General features: G+C 40.7%; 1 protein-coding gene across 2 annotated transcripts in view; it reads right to left on the bottom strand.

Moving 5' to 3' along the window:
* Positions 1–18,388, bottom strand: part of clcn2c (chloride channel 2c) — a 164,760-nt gene that overhangs the window by 112,178 nt on the left and 34,194 nt on the right. For both annotated transcript variants that reach the window (XM_042486275.1, XM_042486276.1), the window contains exon 2: positions 1,644–1,794. In XM_042486275.1, coding sequence (XP_042342209.1) covers positions 1,644–1,794 — 151 coding nt within the window. The remainder of the gene's footprint in view (positions 1–1,643; positions 1,795–18,388) is intronic.

Here is an 18,388-nt window from a genome sequence, read left to right as displayed (position 1 = left end):
TTTAGGCAGCGATGCTTCAGATGGTTTAGGCTGCTGCATGGAGCGTATACTGTTACCATTTCTTTTAATCTAATCCTAAAAGTTATCACTGTAGCGGGGATGTAAAAAGTGAGTCATCTTCAGTCCCATTATAAGTGCTCTGGGAAAATTGTTCTGAGCAGCTGTCCAATCAGTGGACTGCTGCTCAGACTACAGTAAAATATGACGTTCAGTGACATTAAAATACACGTAGAGAGCTCAGCGAAACACTGCTCCTGACCTTTTTAGTAATGCAGTGCACTCCGTTCCAAGGGGCACGTCATTATTGACTGCTTGGAAATACCGTGGAGAGGTGATGAAGATAATGTAAAGTCTCTGCTCTAAAGGTATTCAACACATTCTCATCCCAACTCGTCAATACTTGCTTAGTGTACTTTACATCTCTGTAGGACGCACCAGGTATCATCCTGCATCTGCTGTTGATTTGTCAGTTTACGCCTGTTACATGCATCATGTCTTATCAAAATATACATTCGTTTTCACAGGAAATGTTCAGTTTTTGCTCATCACATGCATAGTCTTTTTCAAAATAAACTTACAATTTCTGTTAAACATCTCATGTTTATGTTCATTTCCTTGTGCAACATCACGTTTTGGCTCAACATTTTAGCTGAAGTGAACTGCAGGCTCCTGGGTAAAAGTCCAGAATCTGATGGATCCAGCCACCTCCCCTCCAGCCCGCCCTTTAGAGACTCTCCGGCTCCTTATATTGCGTCACTACTGGCAGTATTTCAAAATGACGCTGTCTGGCAGCGTATCATGATTCCACTCGGAGGCGTACCATACCACCGTGAAAGATGCTGTCCAGCTGCTTTATAAACTGTGTATAAACATTCACAGAAATATGAATATTTTTGATAAGGAGGTGGAAATATGACTCAAATTTCTTCATTTTTTTTAAAACACAAGTCATTTATGGCTTTCCCCCTTCTCTGTATGGCTCTCTTTATGGAGCTATTTGAATGTAATCACAAGGACAGATTTCATAAAACGGTTCCTGGAAGCACTAAAACAGGCTCTGCTCCACTAAGACTGAGCAGTATTTGAATTTTTTAATCAATGATGTGACTGCCTTCTGCGATTGGATTGCATCAGTATTCATCCCACATTAAGTTGCAACACATTAACATCCTTTTCATGAATATCAGAACTTTGTAGAAACTTTATATTTCTATTTTTGTGATAGAGCCTAATGAGAACATGATCACAAAAAAGCCACCCAAAAAGCAATAACAGTAGGCTTAAGACATAGAAATAACCCACTATTAATTCAGGACAATTACATTGAATATGTGTGACCCAATTTTCCATGAAGAAAAAAAACAAATCAAAAGTGTTGACATGGCTCATCCCTATAGTTTACAAGAATTAGGGTATTCTTGATTTTACAAAGAGTTCCTTCTAAATTAAGCTTTGTTTTGTGCTTTTCTTTAATCCAAATTATATGAACACTGATGACACTTGTCCTAAATTATGGTAGCTCATGATCATTAATAATAATTTTATGGTAATAATTTCAGCTGACAAGATAAGTTTCCATTGTAACATTTTTTTTTAACCTTTGTCGATCAGTATTAGTGTTGACCATGTGGTATTGAACTTACTGCGACACTTGGCACAGCGTCCCTTGTCGTACTCCAGGAGGTCCAGAGTCCGGCTTCGGTCGCTGACCGATCGCCTCTGCCCACTCTCCCTCAGCCGAGCGGCCTCCTCTTTGGCGTACACCCCGAGCTCCTGGGTGTAGCGCCCATACATCTGGAAATTGACACAAAAACGTCATTAGTGCAAGTAATCAAGGTACACATTTATTCCATATTCTCTACAAACAAGCAGAGGCAAAAGGGAGAGCATTTATTTTCCATGTTTCCAAAGGGTGCATTTCATTGATTTGACATTCACACAACCATATTGCTGTTTCTGCATCTTCGCTTCTTATAAAATATGGATGCTAAATATATGAAGTGAGCTGGTGGAAGACAAAAAGGGATAAAGAGACTGGTGTGTTAGCGAGAGAGACAGTAGGAAAGACAGATACCATGGATCCTGTTTTTCTTCAACCTCATAGTGACCTGGAGGACCTCTGGAGCATCAGAGCCTTCAACCTCAACTACAATAGTGTTTCATTCTTTTTACTGTTGTTATTCAACTTCAAAGTTTCAAGATTGAACTGGGTTGACCCGTAAAAGTTTAAAGTTGCCTGCAAAGGACGGGCCATATGGCCTGCAACACACACACAGCATGGCTTTCCTCTTGTACCGCAACCACATGTAGTGTGTTTACCATTGTGGTTGAAAGTGGTACTTTTTCTTCTTCACTGGCTCAGTCAGCCAGCACTTTCATCATTAGTGGGATCTCAGTCGGAAACACTGTTGTGTTTCCCTCCCCACCAGCATCCTTCCTCTCTCTTCTTATTTTGCTTTTTAAATAATCAGCCATAGACCATTTTGTCTAAGGAACAAGCTAACAGCTAAATGGACCGTTCTGTAAAGCTCTACGCCTTTACAAACACATGCATCACACAATGCACATGGGTCACCAAGTGCTGGCAGTGGCACCAATAATAATGATCTTTATGCACTTGCATGAACACACACACGTGCAAATTCAACTTACAAATGTGATCAAATATTAGGTCTGGGCGATATGAAGAAAATCAAATATCACAATATGTTTTACCAAATACCTTGATATCATTATTGCAACAATATTGTAAGGATGACTATTGGTGGTTTCACAAAGTATTAACACAATAGGATTTTTAATAAATATACATCAGTAATGTTGATACAATGACAAAGTGGGTAAGCGCAAATAAAAGAACAGCTACAACAGTTTAATAATTTCAGAAAATGACATCATTGTTCTGTAATAAAACCTTTAAAACCAAAAAAGACAACACTTACATTATTATATCCAAAATCTCATACAATTCGTAGTCTCATAAACTGATATCCATATAATTTTGATATATTGCACAGCCCTACAGATGCAATCTTTTTGGTTGCATTGTGAAGCCCTGTCCATCCCCTTTTAAGGTCAGAGGTAAGCCAAGGAAAGGAAAGAAAGGAAACACGCACACACACACACACAGACTCAGCAATGAACCGAATAACTTCTCACTGGCTCCTAACTGGTCAAGCTTCAGCCTTAACTTTGACCCCGGGAAAACAAACCCCCACATACTCATACTACACACTTTTAAATACACACAAATACACACAGACAAAAGAAGTCAAGTCAGCAGTACAAGAGACAGGAAGTGCCAAGTTTTGTACACCGCCCAGACACCAGCTCCCCTTTCCATAAAGCTCCTCAGTGGTGGAAGGGAAAGGGAGCACTAATGATTTCCTTTTGGCCGCCAGTCACAGCACAGTAAGGTATTTCAACTTGCCTCAACAGGTCAATTAAGGTAATCAAGGTTGATTTCAGTAGCATCAAAGTTGCCGACGCATGAGTTATTAGTATTAAAAACAATCAAATATCACAGATAAATGCAGCCAAAGGATCTTTTTAGCACAGACTGCTCTGTACTTAATTTTACTGTAGCTTCTTGACTAATGAGTTCTTAATCAGAATGTCTACAGGCACGTTTTTCCTTGGATTTTTAAGAAAAAAAACAGGTTTATAGAAATTATTTTCCAGTGGGACATTTGATTTCCATTCTGAATTCAGATAAAAACCTACTATTCAAACAGTCCTGCAAAATGGATCCTACTGTGACAAAACTTTGCACACAGTATATTTGAACTTCCTAGATTACAGCCGTAACTCTTCAAAGTCCAAACCCCGTGGCGCACAGAGAAGGGGGGGACAAGGAATTGAATATATACTGTAGCCTCATTCCTAAATGTGTAATGCCAGACTATCCAACTTTATAAGAGTCTATGCATGTGAGAGGGCCCTGGGTGTGTGTCAGACTACATTTGGTCATACAGAAAAGATCCAACACTGCAGTTTTTTTTAAATGGAATACATATTGTCACATTTTCAGCTGCATTTGCAAGTCTTAGCTACAGTGTATATTTAAATCAGCTGATGTACAAGCTTCAAATTCTAACTGGATTAACTCCTTGGTGGAATACCTGCAGTGCAGCGCTAACAGTGCCGGAGCCTGGAGCTTACCACACACCTTATGGCCTCAAGTAATACCAAGAGAAAAGGTGACAGAAATATATTTTAGTAATAGTGGGGCTTCACAGAACACAGTTTTGACCTAGTGATGGAGATAGAAGAGAAACCGTGAATGTCTGCATCATATTGCATGGTACTCCATCTAATAGCTGTCAAAAGGTTCCTCTCTGAATCACAAAATGCCAACCTTCTGGCAGTGCAAAGTCAGTAGGGTTCATCCTGTGGAGAGCAGGAATGCGTGAACCAAATTTCATGCCAATTTTGAATTAGCAAGTAAATGTAATACAACTGTAAATGCACCATGTTTACCAAGCCAGTTACTACCGTTTGGTTAGCTACTTCCTGTCCAAATATGGTCACTCTGGCTCCAAAACATCCATAATGGTGGCTACCTCTATAATTTTAAAGAGTCTAACCAATAATTGACATATTTCACACTGGACCAATACGGTGGACTGTATAACCAACCAACGGACAATAATCTCTTGAGCCATCGTGCTAGCATGGCTTAAAATGTGACACTTTCAATTAACATGGAAAACTATTATCAGTTTTAATAAAACCTTACAGATAGTCTTGCAATGCATACTCTTGTCATAAACATCAACAACATCGCTTCTCTTTTTACTTAAAGACCGGTAAGGCTGTGTTTACATAGCAAAGGAAAAGGAACACTGCTATTTCTGTTTTAATAATCAAAGTCCAGATCCACTAAATACCCATGCATGTCAAGATAAAACAGAAACTGGAAGCAGTCTTACATTTCTTGGAACATGGCCCCTATGGCCTGACCAAAGAAAGTGTTTAGAAAACATACACAGGCTCGCGCACACCCACACACACACACGCGCTCACACAATGTTAAACCGAGAATGATGACAGAGATGCACTTGGCACCTTGCAAACACCGTCTGCCATGCACACAAACAGGAGGCCTGCTGGCTATTTTTAGCCAACCACACACACACTTGTAAAAGTTTGTGTGAACCATAAAGCTCACTGGTTCACTGCTGTTCTATTGGGGTCAACGATCACAGCAGGTTGACTGACGGCGGTGGAGGTTTTTAAATTGTAGAACTGTCAGTGAAAACATAGGATCAAGGACATTTACCTTAATAAAGGGCAGGTACCAATTCTCAGAGAGGATGGGTTCAAGTAAGCCTGTCAGAATACATACTTGACTCATCACAACCATGCTGTGAAAAAGGTCGACAACTTCAGTTTCCAGGCACTTAAACCCTGCCTTGTGCAAGTCCCATCCAGTATTAAACATGCTTGGTATTTGTTATGCTTTGCCAATCATGACATTTGGGTCAATAAAACAATCTCTGTTTGGTATTAGCACTTGTATCAGCACCAATGCTGACTATTAAATGGATCAAGCCAGACGTGACTAATCCATAGTAAACACCATTTCTCAATGTCATTACAAAATCATCTAAAAATTGCACAAGCCTTAAAAGACTATTGCTGTAAAAGTCTCTACTTAAGGACTCAATTCTTTAAAAAAGTGATTGTTGGATGGTCTAACAATGTCTAAAACCTCCAAAAAGATTTAGGGATTCTGTGTCCAACCATTTTCAGAACTTTCCAAAGCAGAAACTCTAACCATGCCCACTTTATACAGCTATTGGCCAGGTGTGCAGACGTGATAGTAGGCAGGGATTGGACTTAACCCTCAAGCTCTTTTTCCAATATTCACTCAACTACTTCTGCCACTTTTTGTGTGTATTGAGTGCACCACCATGCATCTCTCCAAGGAAGAGAAATTGTGTTATCCTAAGTTCTGCAAACCACTCTCCATCCTCCAACCCATCCCATCTCTGTGACAGAAGGATTTTCTTCCATCTTCCAGTGTGGCCATTTGCAAAAGATACAAAGCGTTTGGCCATCAGACCAAAGGCTGCCTAAGGCTTACGTTGCATAGCAGCTGGATTCTTGTGATATCATGAGATCATGCGAGAATTGTGGGATCATGAGATCACCTAAAAATCAATTTTTTACAGCTTTAAGTAATGCATTTCTGTCCAAACCAATCAGCGTCCTGTGAGCAGCTTTCAGTGCTGTTTACATGAGCGTGATGACAAGGAGAGGCAAACGTCCATTCAAAGTCACAATGGTGGATTCTAAAGAGGCTAACATAGATACTGCCATTGCTTCAGTTTTATCAGAACTGGAGAGTATTCAACAGCAAAGGATGTCACTAAAGGCTTTTCTTAAAGGAAAAGATGTTTTCACTGTTCTGCAGACTGGGTATCAGATGGTGATGGTTCATGCAATCACCTGCCAAGTACATTTTGAAAGTCTCTTCCTTTTTCTTAACAGTTTACAATGACAGATTTTTAGAACTCTCTAACAACCCATCTGGTGCATAAGGTTAGCCTGAGGCTTAAAATACATCACCTATACCTCTCTGTATAATGTGAGATCTTCAGTTTGTCTCTTGCTGTGAGGGTGCAGTCATCTTTTAATTTCTGCATCTCAGAAGCAAGTCACATCCCCCCAATGTTCTTTAAGCAAAATAATTCTTTACAACAGCTGGCATTTTTGCCAAAGCCATGTAAGGGACCACCTGCGTGTTCTTAGATGACCACTTGGACAGAGCGTACACCTCTGCAGAGCTGACAAAAACAAAAAAAGGCAACCCCTAACCACATCAGATACAGTGAGGTCCTTCGCCTGACTCAGGCTTACCAAAGGATCTGTGCTTGAAATAGGTGGCTTAACTGAACCAGGAAAAGGATGATGAGGGGGGGGCAAGAGAGCAGAGTAAGGAGCAGTGTCCCAGTGTCTGTCAGGGTGTTATAAGCTGGCATAAACCTCTGAGTTGAGATCCTGGAGTCAGCAGTGGCCATTCCTCGCCAATATTGGATATTAAGAGATTAACAATTCTGATTGAGACTGAGCTCATCAGTTCCAGTTCTCACTGAGTCCTGGTTCATATTAGTGCTATTAAGGGTAAGAACAGACACCAGAATGTTTTGTGAGCAAAACCTATTCTTAGTTGGCTGTATACTTATATACTGTTACGTACCTGGGCTGAACACACTATCATTAGCTGATTCTTAGGCAATGTGAGTACAACTAAGGCTATCCTCAGACTGCAGACAAAAGTGGCCCAAGTCTTACCTCTTTTTGGTCTAATCTTTACAAGCCTGATATGGGCTTCTTCCATATGTGGCCCTAAATCAGATAAAGGTCTAATTTTCTGCAGTGCAACCTCAGTCTTAATAGTTGTGTCAAAATTAGTGCGTCTCTTAAATCAAGAGTTGTACAGCGGTGCTGACAGATAGAGTAGCCCTTGACATCCTGAAATTTTGGATAAAATCTGTTTCAGTGAAGCCATTCATATCACTATCTCAACACTCCTGGCTTCGACTTAACACCCACACACATCCAAACATAAGTAGCAACCACTGCTGCACAAAGAGCCATGATTAAAAATTGACATCTTTTGCTCTCATCCTTGTCCTCATTATCATCTTATTATTGATTTTGCTGGGTCTTACTGCATATCAACAAGGGCTGTCCCAAATACCATTTTCTGGGCTTCATTAATGCCTTTTTTTCGTTTAGCCAAACTTCTGCGCACTAGTTGCATGTGTTAACATTTTTGGAACCAGTCATGCAGACCAAAGCGCATTAGGACCAAACTCCGTAAACTTACTTAAGCAAGATGAAATAGCTTAGAAAAGAAACATTTCTTGATACATCCCTTTTCTAAAAATGTTGTAGAAACCATTTGTCAGTGCAAACTTTATTCAGTAAAGAGGATTAATTGACTGATAAGCCTCAGTATATCCCACTGGCTGCATGAAATAGTCCAATATGGGAGTGGGAAAGGAATAAACACAAACAGTTGGAAACAGAGTAAAAATCGAGAATGAAAACATTTGGGGAGCGATTTGGGGTTTCTGACATCAAATGCCAACCACTGTTCTACCCAAGATGCCATTCTGCATGGCATTTTTGGCCACATTCATGATCGCCAACCCTAAGTTTTAAATAAGAAAGCAGACTTCAAACGCAACGGAAACTCGAAAGACCCAAAAACAAGAGGGCAGAAATAGACCTCCTTAGATGCACCCCCTTCAAACTTGCATCTGAGCAGAGGAAGAAAACAAACAGACCCATCTGGAACAAAGGCATTACTGGTTGAAAGCCTATCATTATGTTAAGCATAGTCAGAAACGGGTGTTCTGCTAAGCCTGCCTGCCTGGGTTAATTGATCCCAGCTGAACGGGTTGTCCTGGACTTATTGTCCTGGCTGCTGGGACAAAGGAGAGGGCACGGGCACATTTAACAAAATAATAATAACAATAATAATAAACTATATTTGTATAGCACCTTTCATAACATGTAAGAAAAAACACAGATGACTAACAATGACTAATTGACGAACCTGCAACAAGTGACAGTTTCACCAAGATTTAAACCATAAATGTGTCTCAACGGGTCACGTGACCTTGTTGACTGACCTATGACAGTCAAACTAGGTAAGCTAACAGGTGAGATAGAGGTGGGAGATAAGTCCAACCTGTTTATTTTTTGATGTTTTTTTAAGCAGTAGATGAAGTCTTGCAGAAATTCTAGCAATGGTATCTTTAAGGATGGACGAACTTTTTAGGAGATAGCATTACAGCTGTCATGCTGAGGGAATTTTCCCTGCAATAACTAAGGGAGGCTCAACAGCATGATAACCCATATTGGCGCCATTTCTTGTTATTTTTGCAAATGATTTAATTCATCCTGATTGCAGTCCTTTTTAAATAAGCTTTATTGTTAAACTTTTACATTGGTGCTTTTTTTTTGGTTTAGAATACATTCAATACCTGTTCATTGTTAAAGTTATGTTTTTTTTTTAGCGGAGACGCTTTGGTTGCGTCTGGTTGCTATATTATAATACTCGATGAAGTAAAAATGTTGCCACAAAGAAGAGCACCTGCTCGCTCTGGATGAAAGGAGAGCCTAAGAGCGTAGGGAGCAAGCCACCAGGAACAGCGCCAGGCTTTGGAGCCACTTTTTAAATCGTAGCAAAAGTGGAATTACACCTATCCAGGATCTTCACGTGATGCCATGCAGCCTAAAAAGACTAACCCATTAACTTACATTGTGAAAGAGATGTAAATAAGTGGATACGTTTCTTTGAGCCCCGTCAACCCCCCCAATAAAAGGTTCATTTCACTATCAGGATTTGATCCTTCAGTGTGTTGTTTGTGTTTGAAGTCTTGAAGAACCGCACAATTAAATAATCGTATCCCCATTCAAGTTAGCGGAGTGCTAAACAGGAAGTTAGCTGTTCGGCCGGCAAAAGTTAGCTACTCAGCCGCACTTGTCCGTGCCCGGGCATGCTCAGTAAGTCTCTAGTGTGTTTGCTCTATGGGCCCCTTAGTGCGAAAGGATACAGAGCTTTTTTTGGCTTCATGTGTCACTGAGCAACATTCATAGCAATGAAAGGGGGCCTGCCTTCATCGCTGTATCCAAGTCGCTTTATATATCCATGGTCTGGACATGATTCTCAACATGGAGGTGGCTGAGCCATCTTCACGCAGTGCTAATGCCACAAACAGTGCTGAACAATGGCAGCAGTGCTGACAGTGCTGCCCAAAGTTGAATATTTTTTAACTCTCTGCTACCAGAAGGAAAAGGACAAACATGCACCAGGATTCAGTAACAGCAAAAGGCACTGGTAAGAAGAGCATGACATCACTGCATCTGAATACCTGCTCAGCGCCTCATCACGTGCAGATAAGTGGTGCTACCATGAAAAACGAAAAACAAGAACATAGCACCCAGATAGCACTTGAATATTGAATATACAGTATTTGGATCGATGGACCCGAAGATAACACGAGATTCTAGTTTACCAAAAGTTCTCAGACATGTAAATTTTTTAATAATTGATCTTTTGTCTCAAGAGTCACAGGGGATCTTAAAATCCTTCAAGTACTATACACCAAAACTGAGGTCGTGAATTCACACAAAACATCAGCAATGTAGGACCTCTCTGGCAAAATTGTTTACAATTCTGAGCTCGGTAAAAGGATAAAAACAACAGCAGCAGCAGGGGATAAGAAAAGGAAGTCATGTTTTATTGATAAGAAAAGTCCAGAGGGGGAAAACAAGTCAAGGAAAAGGGGACAGTGAAAGACTATAGAGACAAAGGTCCTGATTGTCTCCAGCAGCCAATCAACAAGCTCAGCTGGAGCCACACCTTCCCCTGATTTAGCCACTGAATGGTTAATGAGTGAGCCGACCCAGCTGGAGTTTAATCAGCGCGGCAGATCACGGTTACAGCGGACACACAGACACAGACACATACATACACAGCAGAGGAAAAAAAATACCAAAAGGGATACAGTAGAGCAAAGGTAATGTGGGGCCAATAGGAAAAGAGAGCTTCTGTGTGGGTGGGTGTGTGTGTGTGTGTGTGTGTGTGTGTGTGTGTGTGTGTGTGTGTGTGTGTGTGTATGTCTGTGTGTGTTTCCTTTCTTGTGTGGCATTGCGTGTGGTTCAATGCCAACTACATACAAATCAGCCAAAGCCATAGTGGGGACCCCAAATGAGGGAACAAGAGCCTAAAATATTCAAACACTGGAGTAGAGATCTGACATCACACACACACACACACACACACACACACACACACACACACAGCTGGCTATAGTCCAAGCAGTCAACCCCAAATGACCAGGAGCCTCACCGTTCAAGCCCAGCATGCCACTACTCACTTCACTTAATGAGCTCCCTGACAGCATGTGTGTGCATGTGTGTCCACTTCTGTGTGTGTGTGTGTGTGTGTGTGTGTGTGTGTGTGTGTGTGTGTGAAGAAAATGGAAAAATGGTATCGATTTTGATCAGTCAAAGATTCAGAGCAGAGAAGTGAAAAGAGACAAAAGCAGATAAGAAGGTGTCCTTTCTTGTTCGTCAACCTTCCCTTTAAAAACATTCATCAATACAATAACAGGTTGGGAAGAGAGTTCAACACACACCTTTTCCTGCTGTTTTTTTAATGTTTGTGTGAGCGTGTCAGCACACTGTGGGAAGGAAGGAAGAGAACTGGAAGGAATCATTGTGCAATTAATCTAAAGGAGGGCCTGTGTGAGGGACTGAAGGAAGAAAGGGTGAAGAACGAGACTGCGTGGGACAGAGGAAAGAATGTGATGGTGTGAAGACTTTTCACTCTAACGAGGACAAAATTGTCGAAGAAACACTGAGTCCACTGAGTTTTTTCAGGCTCACAGAATGTTAGTGAACACTGCAGCACCGTTGTCGAATAACAAAAGCTGGATTTTCCACATCAAATGTGGCATATTTTGGGGGATCTCCAACAAATCTGAACTTTAGCAGAAACAACAATTGCAATGTCCCCTTCAGCTACTCTTGCTTTAAAAATTGATCCAAAAAAATCTTGGCTCGCAGTTATCAAACTGCTAAAGGTGAAAATTGGGACAAGTGAAACATGAAACTAAAGATCTTTTACTTAAATGTAAACTTTCTAATTACTTGCTTGTGAAATGCTCTTGAATTAAAAAGAGCTGCAGATATCTCTGTAAGGTTACGTGTACAATATTCAGAGCATTAATATGGCATACTTTTTCAAGGACCAATAATAAAATGTCCATGATCATTCCCAATGTATAACACGAACATTGCTCCATTTAAAAGATACAGTGCAATTTAAAATCAATAGCGGGGCACAGCATCGGTAGAGTATGCAAAGTTTGGAATTTATAGCCCTACATGTTAAATCTAAAAATCTCTCCCGAACATGTACGGAGATGCAGGAAGAAAATGAGGAAATGTACATTATAGTAAGCAAACTGTCCCATGTTGGCACATATTAGAGCTATGTTAGGCCGAAGACTACAGATAATACATTTTGCTTATCGTGGGCTGTTACCAATGGAAGATAATAATTTAATTACACACAACAAAATTTCTAAAACTTTTAAGGATTCATAATGTTAGTTTTTTACTCACGACAGATTATTGGCCTGTCCAATTATTGGGGCTGATATGTGGCATTTTTTGTATTGGTATTTTATTTTAATGATCGCCGAAAAAGTACAAAGAAAGTGTCAGCATGGGAGGAAATTTTACGCTGTAAAACCTCAGCGAGCTATTTTTATTTATTCATTATTTATTTTAATTTTCAGTTCAATTTATAACAAAAAAGAAAATGCTGGAAACTGTATATGATGTTAAACATTTCAGTTTTGATTAAACATTTGCTTAAGGCATTTAAACAAAGCTTTGTGTTGGAGTTTGGTATATCCCGAATTCTATATATTAAAAAAAAGTTACCATTTTTTAAATTTTAAATACATATTGATTCCAAATATTGGTTATCAGTCTCACTAACCACTAATAATCGGTATCGACACCGAAAAAAGAATATCAGTCAACTCCTACTTTTTACTTTCAGTAACTACATTTAGGCCTCAAAAATCCTGAAAGTGGTGTTTATTTATGAAGATTAACTTAAGTGTTGTAGGTGTTTGTTTGCCAATGATCCAAAATCCAATAGAAAAATCCCACAGGCCTTTTGACGAGGACGCTAACCTCCGCATCATGCCTGGGGCGCTCTTAGGAGTTCATTTTTATTCAACACATTCTCCTTCCAGTCCTAACCTGGCACCTACATCTCCCCAAAAAAAAGTTTGGTCAGAGACAGAAGCGGCTAATGTAGCCTGGAGTTACTAGCTTAAAGCAGAGATGAGGAGCGGGCTGTAGCAGGTTATCAGACTTCACACAGCTCCCTCTAGAGACCCAAAAGGCTTAACACAACTCTTATTCTTAGAGGTTTAAGTAAAGGCCCTGATCCTAAATTTTCCCCAAGAACAGCAGGAGCGTACTTGTAAAATAGATTCAAAAAGAGCATCAAAAGAGCGCTAAGAGGAGAGAGGCTGAAGGAGTGAGACGTGGAAGGATGTACAGTAAATAAAGGCTTCCCAGTTCTCCTGTGGGGCACGCCAGGGGGCTAATAGAGAGTCTTGAGTGCTTGTGCCAGGCTGCCATGCCAACCCTCAGGGCCTCTCTTACACTGACCCAGAGCTGGACAAACAGACGGATGAAAAGAAGGTAGGATGGATGGAGGGATGGATGACAGAAATATAAGTGGCAGAAAAAGCCGTAGGAGGTGTTTGAGAAAAGCAATGACAGACAGATTGCAAAGAAAGGTAAAGAAAAAGAGAAAGGAAAAAGAAAATGGGTTAATGTGTGTGAAGAGGGGGGTCTGGCACGATATACAGAATGCATCCCACAATGTGAGCTGAATTTCGATTTTAAGCGTGCATTCGGGAGGAGGGAGGTTTTGGGGAAAGGAAAAAAAGATGAAGGAAGGGAGGAGAGAGGAAGAATGAAAGAGTGCAGCTGTGAACATCGGAGGAACGGCTGGTGATTAATGATAGAGCCTTCACACCTGCCTGACGTTAGCGTTAAAGGGAGAGCGAGAAAGTGCAGCAAATTACAGTACACACACACACACCAATGCACACAATAACACATTTATCCCACAATAGTTTTGCATTTTTTCCCCGCTTGTGCAATATACATATTAATTATGCTCCACAGTTCCAGTTAAATTAATAAGATTATTCAGTCCAATAAGCTTCACTCTCCCAGAGGACGAACTATGCATACGCACACCCCAACTTTTTCCTCTCCTCTCTATATCAGTTGCATGCAGACAGAAGAGCACTGATGCTACAGTGACAGCATGAATCTCCCTCTTTCTCCTTCTCTCTCTCTCTGCCTATTGCTGCCTCGTTCTCTCGCTCCAGTAATCAGTTCCAATGGCGGGCTGGCAGCTGCACATTGGTATTGTCGCCACGTCTTGACCACTACCACAAGAAAAGCCACAGAGCGAGCAAAGCACTGATATTCACCTGTGGACTGTGTGTGTGTGTGTGTGTGCATGCGTGTGTGTGTGTGTGAGAGCAGCAGGTGCATTCTCCTGTTGCCTCATTAAGAAAACCCATATTTACTTGGGCACATTGAGCTCAGCTGGCAAATCGCACTCCTGCTCCTTCCAAACACTTCACTTCCATCACTCTCCTTTCAGGGTTTAAAGCCAAACGCGCTTTTGAATGCCAATGCTCGTATTGATCTGTTTATGCATCTGCTGCATAACTTTAAAGCCGCTGCGACCAAAGTTTAATGTTAACAACTGACCAAACGGCTGCATGTAATGCAGAAGGTGTCGTTCATAAGGACGAACCTGCAAATAATCATCCTCCCAATTCTGCAGTCCCCCTCAGCTTTAAAATTTAGCGTCTTTCAGTTTGTTGTTTTTGCTTTCCGGCCCGCAGGTATATGCTTGTTTTTGTTTTGATTTTTTTCAAGATGTAAAGCGAGTTGTCCACTACTTGGAAGATCTCCAGTTTGATCCACGATTCCTACAGTCTGCATCACGAAGTATCCTTGGGCAAGATACCAAACCCCAAACTGCTACAGAAGTCTGTTCCATCAGTGTGTCCGTGTGTTTAAAGGGATCATTTACATCATTTGGCTGTGTTTTGCTGGCTCTTGGGGCTGTTGCTCAAACTAACGGAGATCTGAAGCATGCACTGTTGCATCCTGTAAAACTATACCTATTCAGTGAAGTTTTTAGGGAGTTCCTGTTAGCCATTAGCTAATTAGTATAGTGTTGTGTTTACAGTAACAGATAAGAGCTAGATATTTCATTCAGGAATTAGTGAAGAACAAAACAGAGCTAAAAGAGAGTGAAAATGGGACTTACAGTCATAAACGGATGCAAATACGGCTTCAAGTATAAGCTAATGTTGCTCTGTGTTTGCTGGATGTGTAACTGTTTGCTAGCAGATTAGCCATATCAGGTAAAAAGTAAGTTTAGTGTTTATACCTTGATGCTTTTTATTTAAAAACTGTTCCTACATTCTGCATACATGTAGATGACGGTTAAAGTATAATATAAGCCTTTTGAGCTGTGATTGATGGCACTTAATACCCTCGGGTTTGCAGCTTAGGTCTTCCAGTAAAATGCGTAAATTGATTTTTTGTTTTTTAAATAAGACAGCAGATCTAAAGGATTATGAGACGAGATCCAAAATGTAGTCAACCCGATCGGAACCAAATAGGGAAAAAGCTTCACTGCTGTGCAAACCTACTGACGAGCAGCCACGGTTGAAAAGATTCAAGACCTTAATTTGTCCCCATTGGACACTGGTATTGCCGCAGTACAAATAAGAAATTTTTAAAAATACTGAAAATGAAAAACACATAAAGGGAGAGTACAAAGGTGAAAATATGAAGGACAAAAATCACAATATTAGTGGAGACAAAGGAAAAAGGAAGAAAGGAAACAGGGGAGGAACAGTAACAAAATGTATGTAATTTTTGAAGTATTATTGTGAATTGGTTTCAGGTGCTTCACCAGCCCCTAATGCTGAGCGAGAGAAGATTCACAAAAAGTTTTAAGACTGCTGAAAAAAAAATATTGCCATAATGCTGTCCCTCTGTGAATGTTTTCTTTCCTCCATTCGATCCCTACATAGCTTTACTCTCTACACACACACACACACACACACACACACACACACACACACACACACACGTACAGGGAGTCAGAATAAGGACTGGAGAAGACACTCTGGTGGAGAGATTCCCATTAGGGGACTTGTTCAGGTGGTACAGCTGATGGAAGTGTACTGCGACTCAAACCGCACTAAGCTCAACATAGCTTTCATCCAAAACTATATCATAACATGCAGACAGGGTTATAATATTAACTAATTGATTCATTGGCAGAGACGATTGGTAGAGTAAAAAATCCACTAATAAAGCATATTTTTACCATTTAGACTTGAATGTTTTGAAAAGTTTAAATTAACATTATTTGAGCCATTGGTTTTAATATGTTCAAAACAATCCAAAACATGTCTGACAAGTTACACAAAAAACTGTGTTCCCAATATTACTAAATCTAAATCTAGTGCTGCACAGCTTGACTTTTGAAACATCACTTTCACATTGCAAACATTGACATATGCAGTTAGTGGCTGAAATGTCTAATGAGCAAGTTAAGTTTGCAAACTTGAAGTCAAATAGCATCACTCTGTCACTGCTTTAGGTGTACAACTATGAGGCCAAAAGCCACATCCACATGCAACGCGCACGGACACATCAGATGATAACGCAGATGGACAGAAGTGATGGCCTTGTTTTCATATGCACTTAACACACTTAACAACTCCACCGGATGAAACCGCTCGCGTAAACCTGAAACGCTGAAGGACAGCGTCAGTTAATTACGTTGCCAGTAACCACGACATATAAGAAGCGCAAGTGCGCTTACAGTTTGGACAGATGGGAAAGTGGATCTGGTGGTTGAAGGTCAAAGCTCAAGGTCACGGTGACCTCACACAACATATTTTCCACAATGCATATGCTTTTGAAGCCCTTTTAAAGGCCGGTGTTGGCTTTTCTAATGATTTAGCCACTAGAGCAAAGGCTTTTTAATGTAATTCTTCCTTGTTTTTCACGCTTCCATACTCTTGGAGTGCCTGGATTTCCCTCTCGTTTTATCCTGCTGTTTCCCGTCTTCCACGAGCACCCGATACTATTTCGTGACCTGCTACATTTGATTGTGATCCACAGAACAAACCCGTCATCTTTTTTTTTCTTTTTTTCCCATTTACAGTACCTACTAGTGTTGCGATTAGCTCTCTGAGATTTACTCACCAATTAGGCAATTTACCCGCATTTGGCGCATAGCGATTTTATTTCGACTTGTAGAGTAAAACTAAATGGGCAAGAAAGTCATAAGCCCTTACACTGAGTTAATACCAGTCTGAAGGACTCATCTAAATTGGAAATTAAGGTAAAATGAGGTGCTAACTGATCAAATTCTGTGTAATGTGTTAAAACTGTTCTGCTCTTGTTGCTGTCAACAGAAAAAAATCCAGTCAATCAATGGGGAGAAGACTTTGCACTCCATTTGATACTGTCAGCCTTCACAGTTTACAGCCATTAAGCATCAAGGTTACAGCAGAAATAACAATATATTTCCACGAAGCAGATGCCAAAATGCATTCCATCATAAAGTTTGATTGTAAACTGTCTGGATAGATTTGCTGTTTGAAAGTTAAGCTTCTTAATATCAACATCATCAAGAATAATTAAGCAAATGAATTACTTAAGTCTGCTGTCTGGGTGTCATTAGAACCAGAATGTTAAATAGAAAATGGTAAATGAACTGCACCCATATGGTGTTTTTCTACCATAAATGATAAAATTTGTCTCTCATTCACCCATGCAGAGACGGCACGGTAGCACAGTGTTTAGCACTGTTGCCTTCGGGTTCACACCCCCCCAAGGGCGTTTTTGTGTATAGTTTGATGTTGTTAGCCTGCATTTCCTGCAGCTTCTCCTGCTTCAGCCCACAGTCCAAAACATGCAGGTTAGGTTGATTGCAGATAGCCTATAGGCGTGAATGTGAGTGTGACTGGTTGTCTCTGTGAGTCCTGTGATACTCTGGTGACAGGGTTAACCCTGCCTTTGCCCAATGTTAGCTGGCAAAAAAAAACAACAACTTTGCTTTCGTCTCTGTCTCCATCTGACTGCTACCGAAGATGTCTGAGTTAAATATATTCGAAGGTCAAAGTTAAAAACGCTCAGTACAAAACCTGCTTTAAATTAATGCAGTGCGCACTAGCAGTGATGAAAAAAATCTAGTAATTATTTTTTAGATCAATCGATTAATCTTTCCTTCTATAATTTGTCAGACAGTAATGAAAAATGTCCAAGCTTATATCTTCAAAGTGCTTGTTTTGTCCATCAACTGTCCAATCATAAACCAGTAAGCGAGCGCGGGGAGATACATCTTCGGTACTGAATCGAAGATGAAGTGAGGCAACAGTAACAGAACAGACAATGGAGTCCCAGTGAGGAAAGGGGTGAGACCGAGGGTGGAAAGGAGAGAGACAGAGACATGTGCACAATGACTCTCAGTGTTTCGCTCCCTCTCTTACTTTCTGTCTTGCACACGTGCTCAGTCGGGACGTGGGAAGGCACCAGCATGGCACTGCCCCGTACCGGCCCCGAACACACATAAACCAACACATAAACACACAAACGCTGGGGACACACTGTCCAGCAAATTCATCACTGACATCTGACTGAGAAAACACAGCTGTGACAATAACTGGCCTGAGAAAGTGATCGAGAGATCGAGAAAGACTGCGAGACGCAAAAA

Source organism: Plectropomus leopardus, chromosome 5 (genome assembly GCF_008729295.1).
Source record: "Plectropomus leopardus isolate mb chromosome 5, YSFRI_Pleo_2.0, whole genome shotgun sequence".
NCBI classification, from domain to species: domain Eukaryota; kingdom Metazoa; phylum Chordata; class Actinopteri; order Perciformes; family Serranidae; genus Plectropomus; species Plectropomus leopardus.
This window is presented reverse-complemented; position numbering and strand designations above follow the sequence as displayed.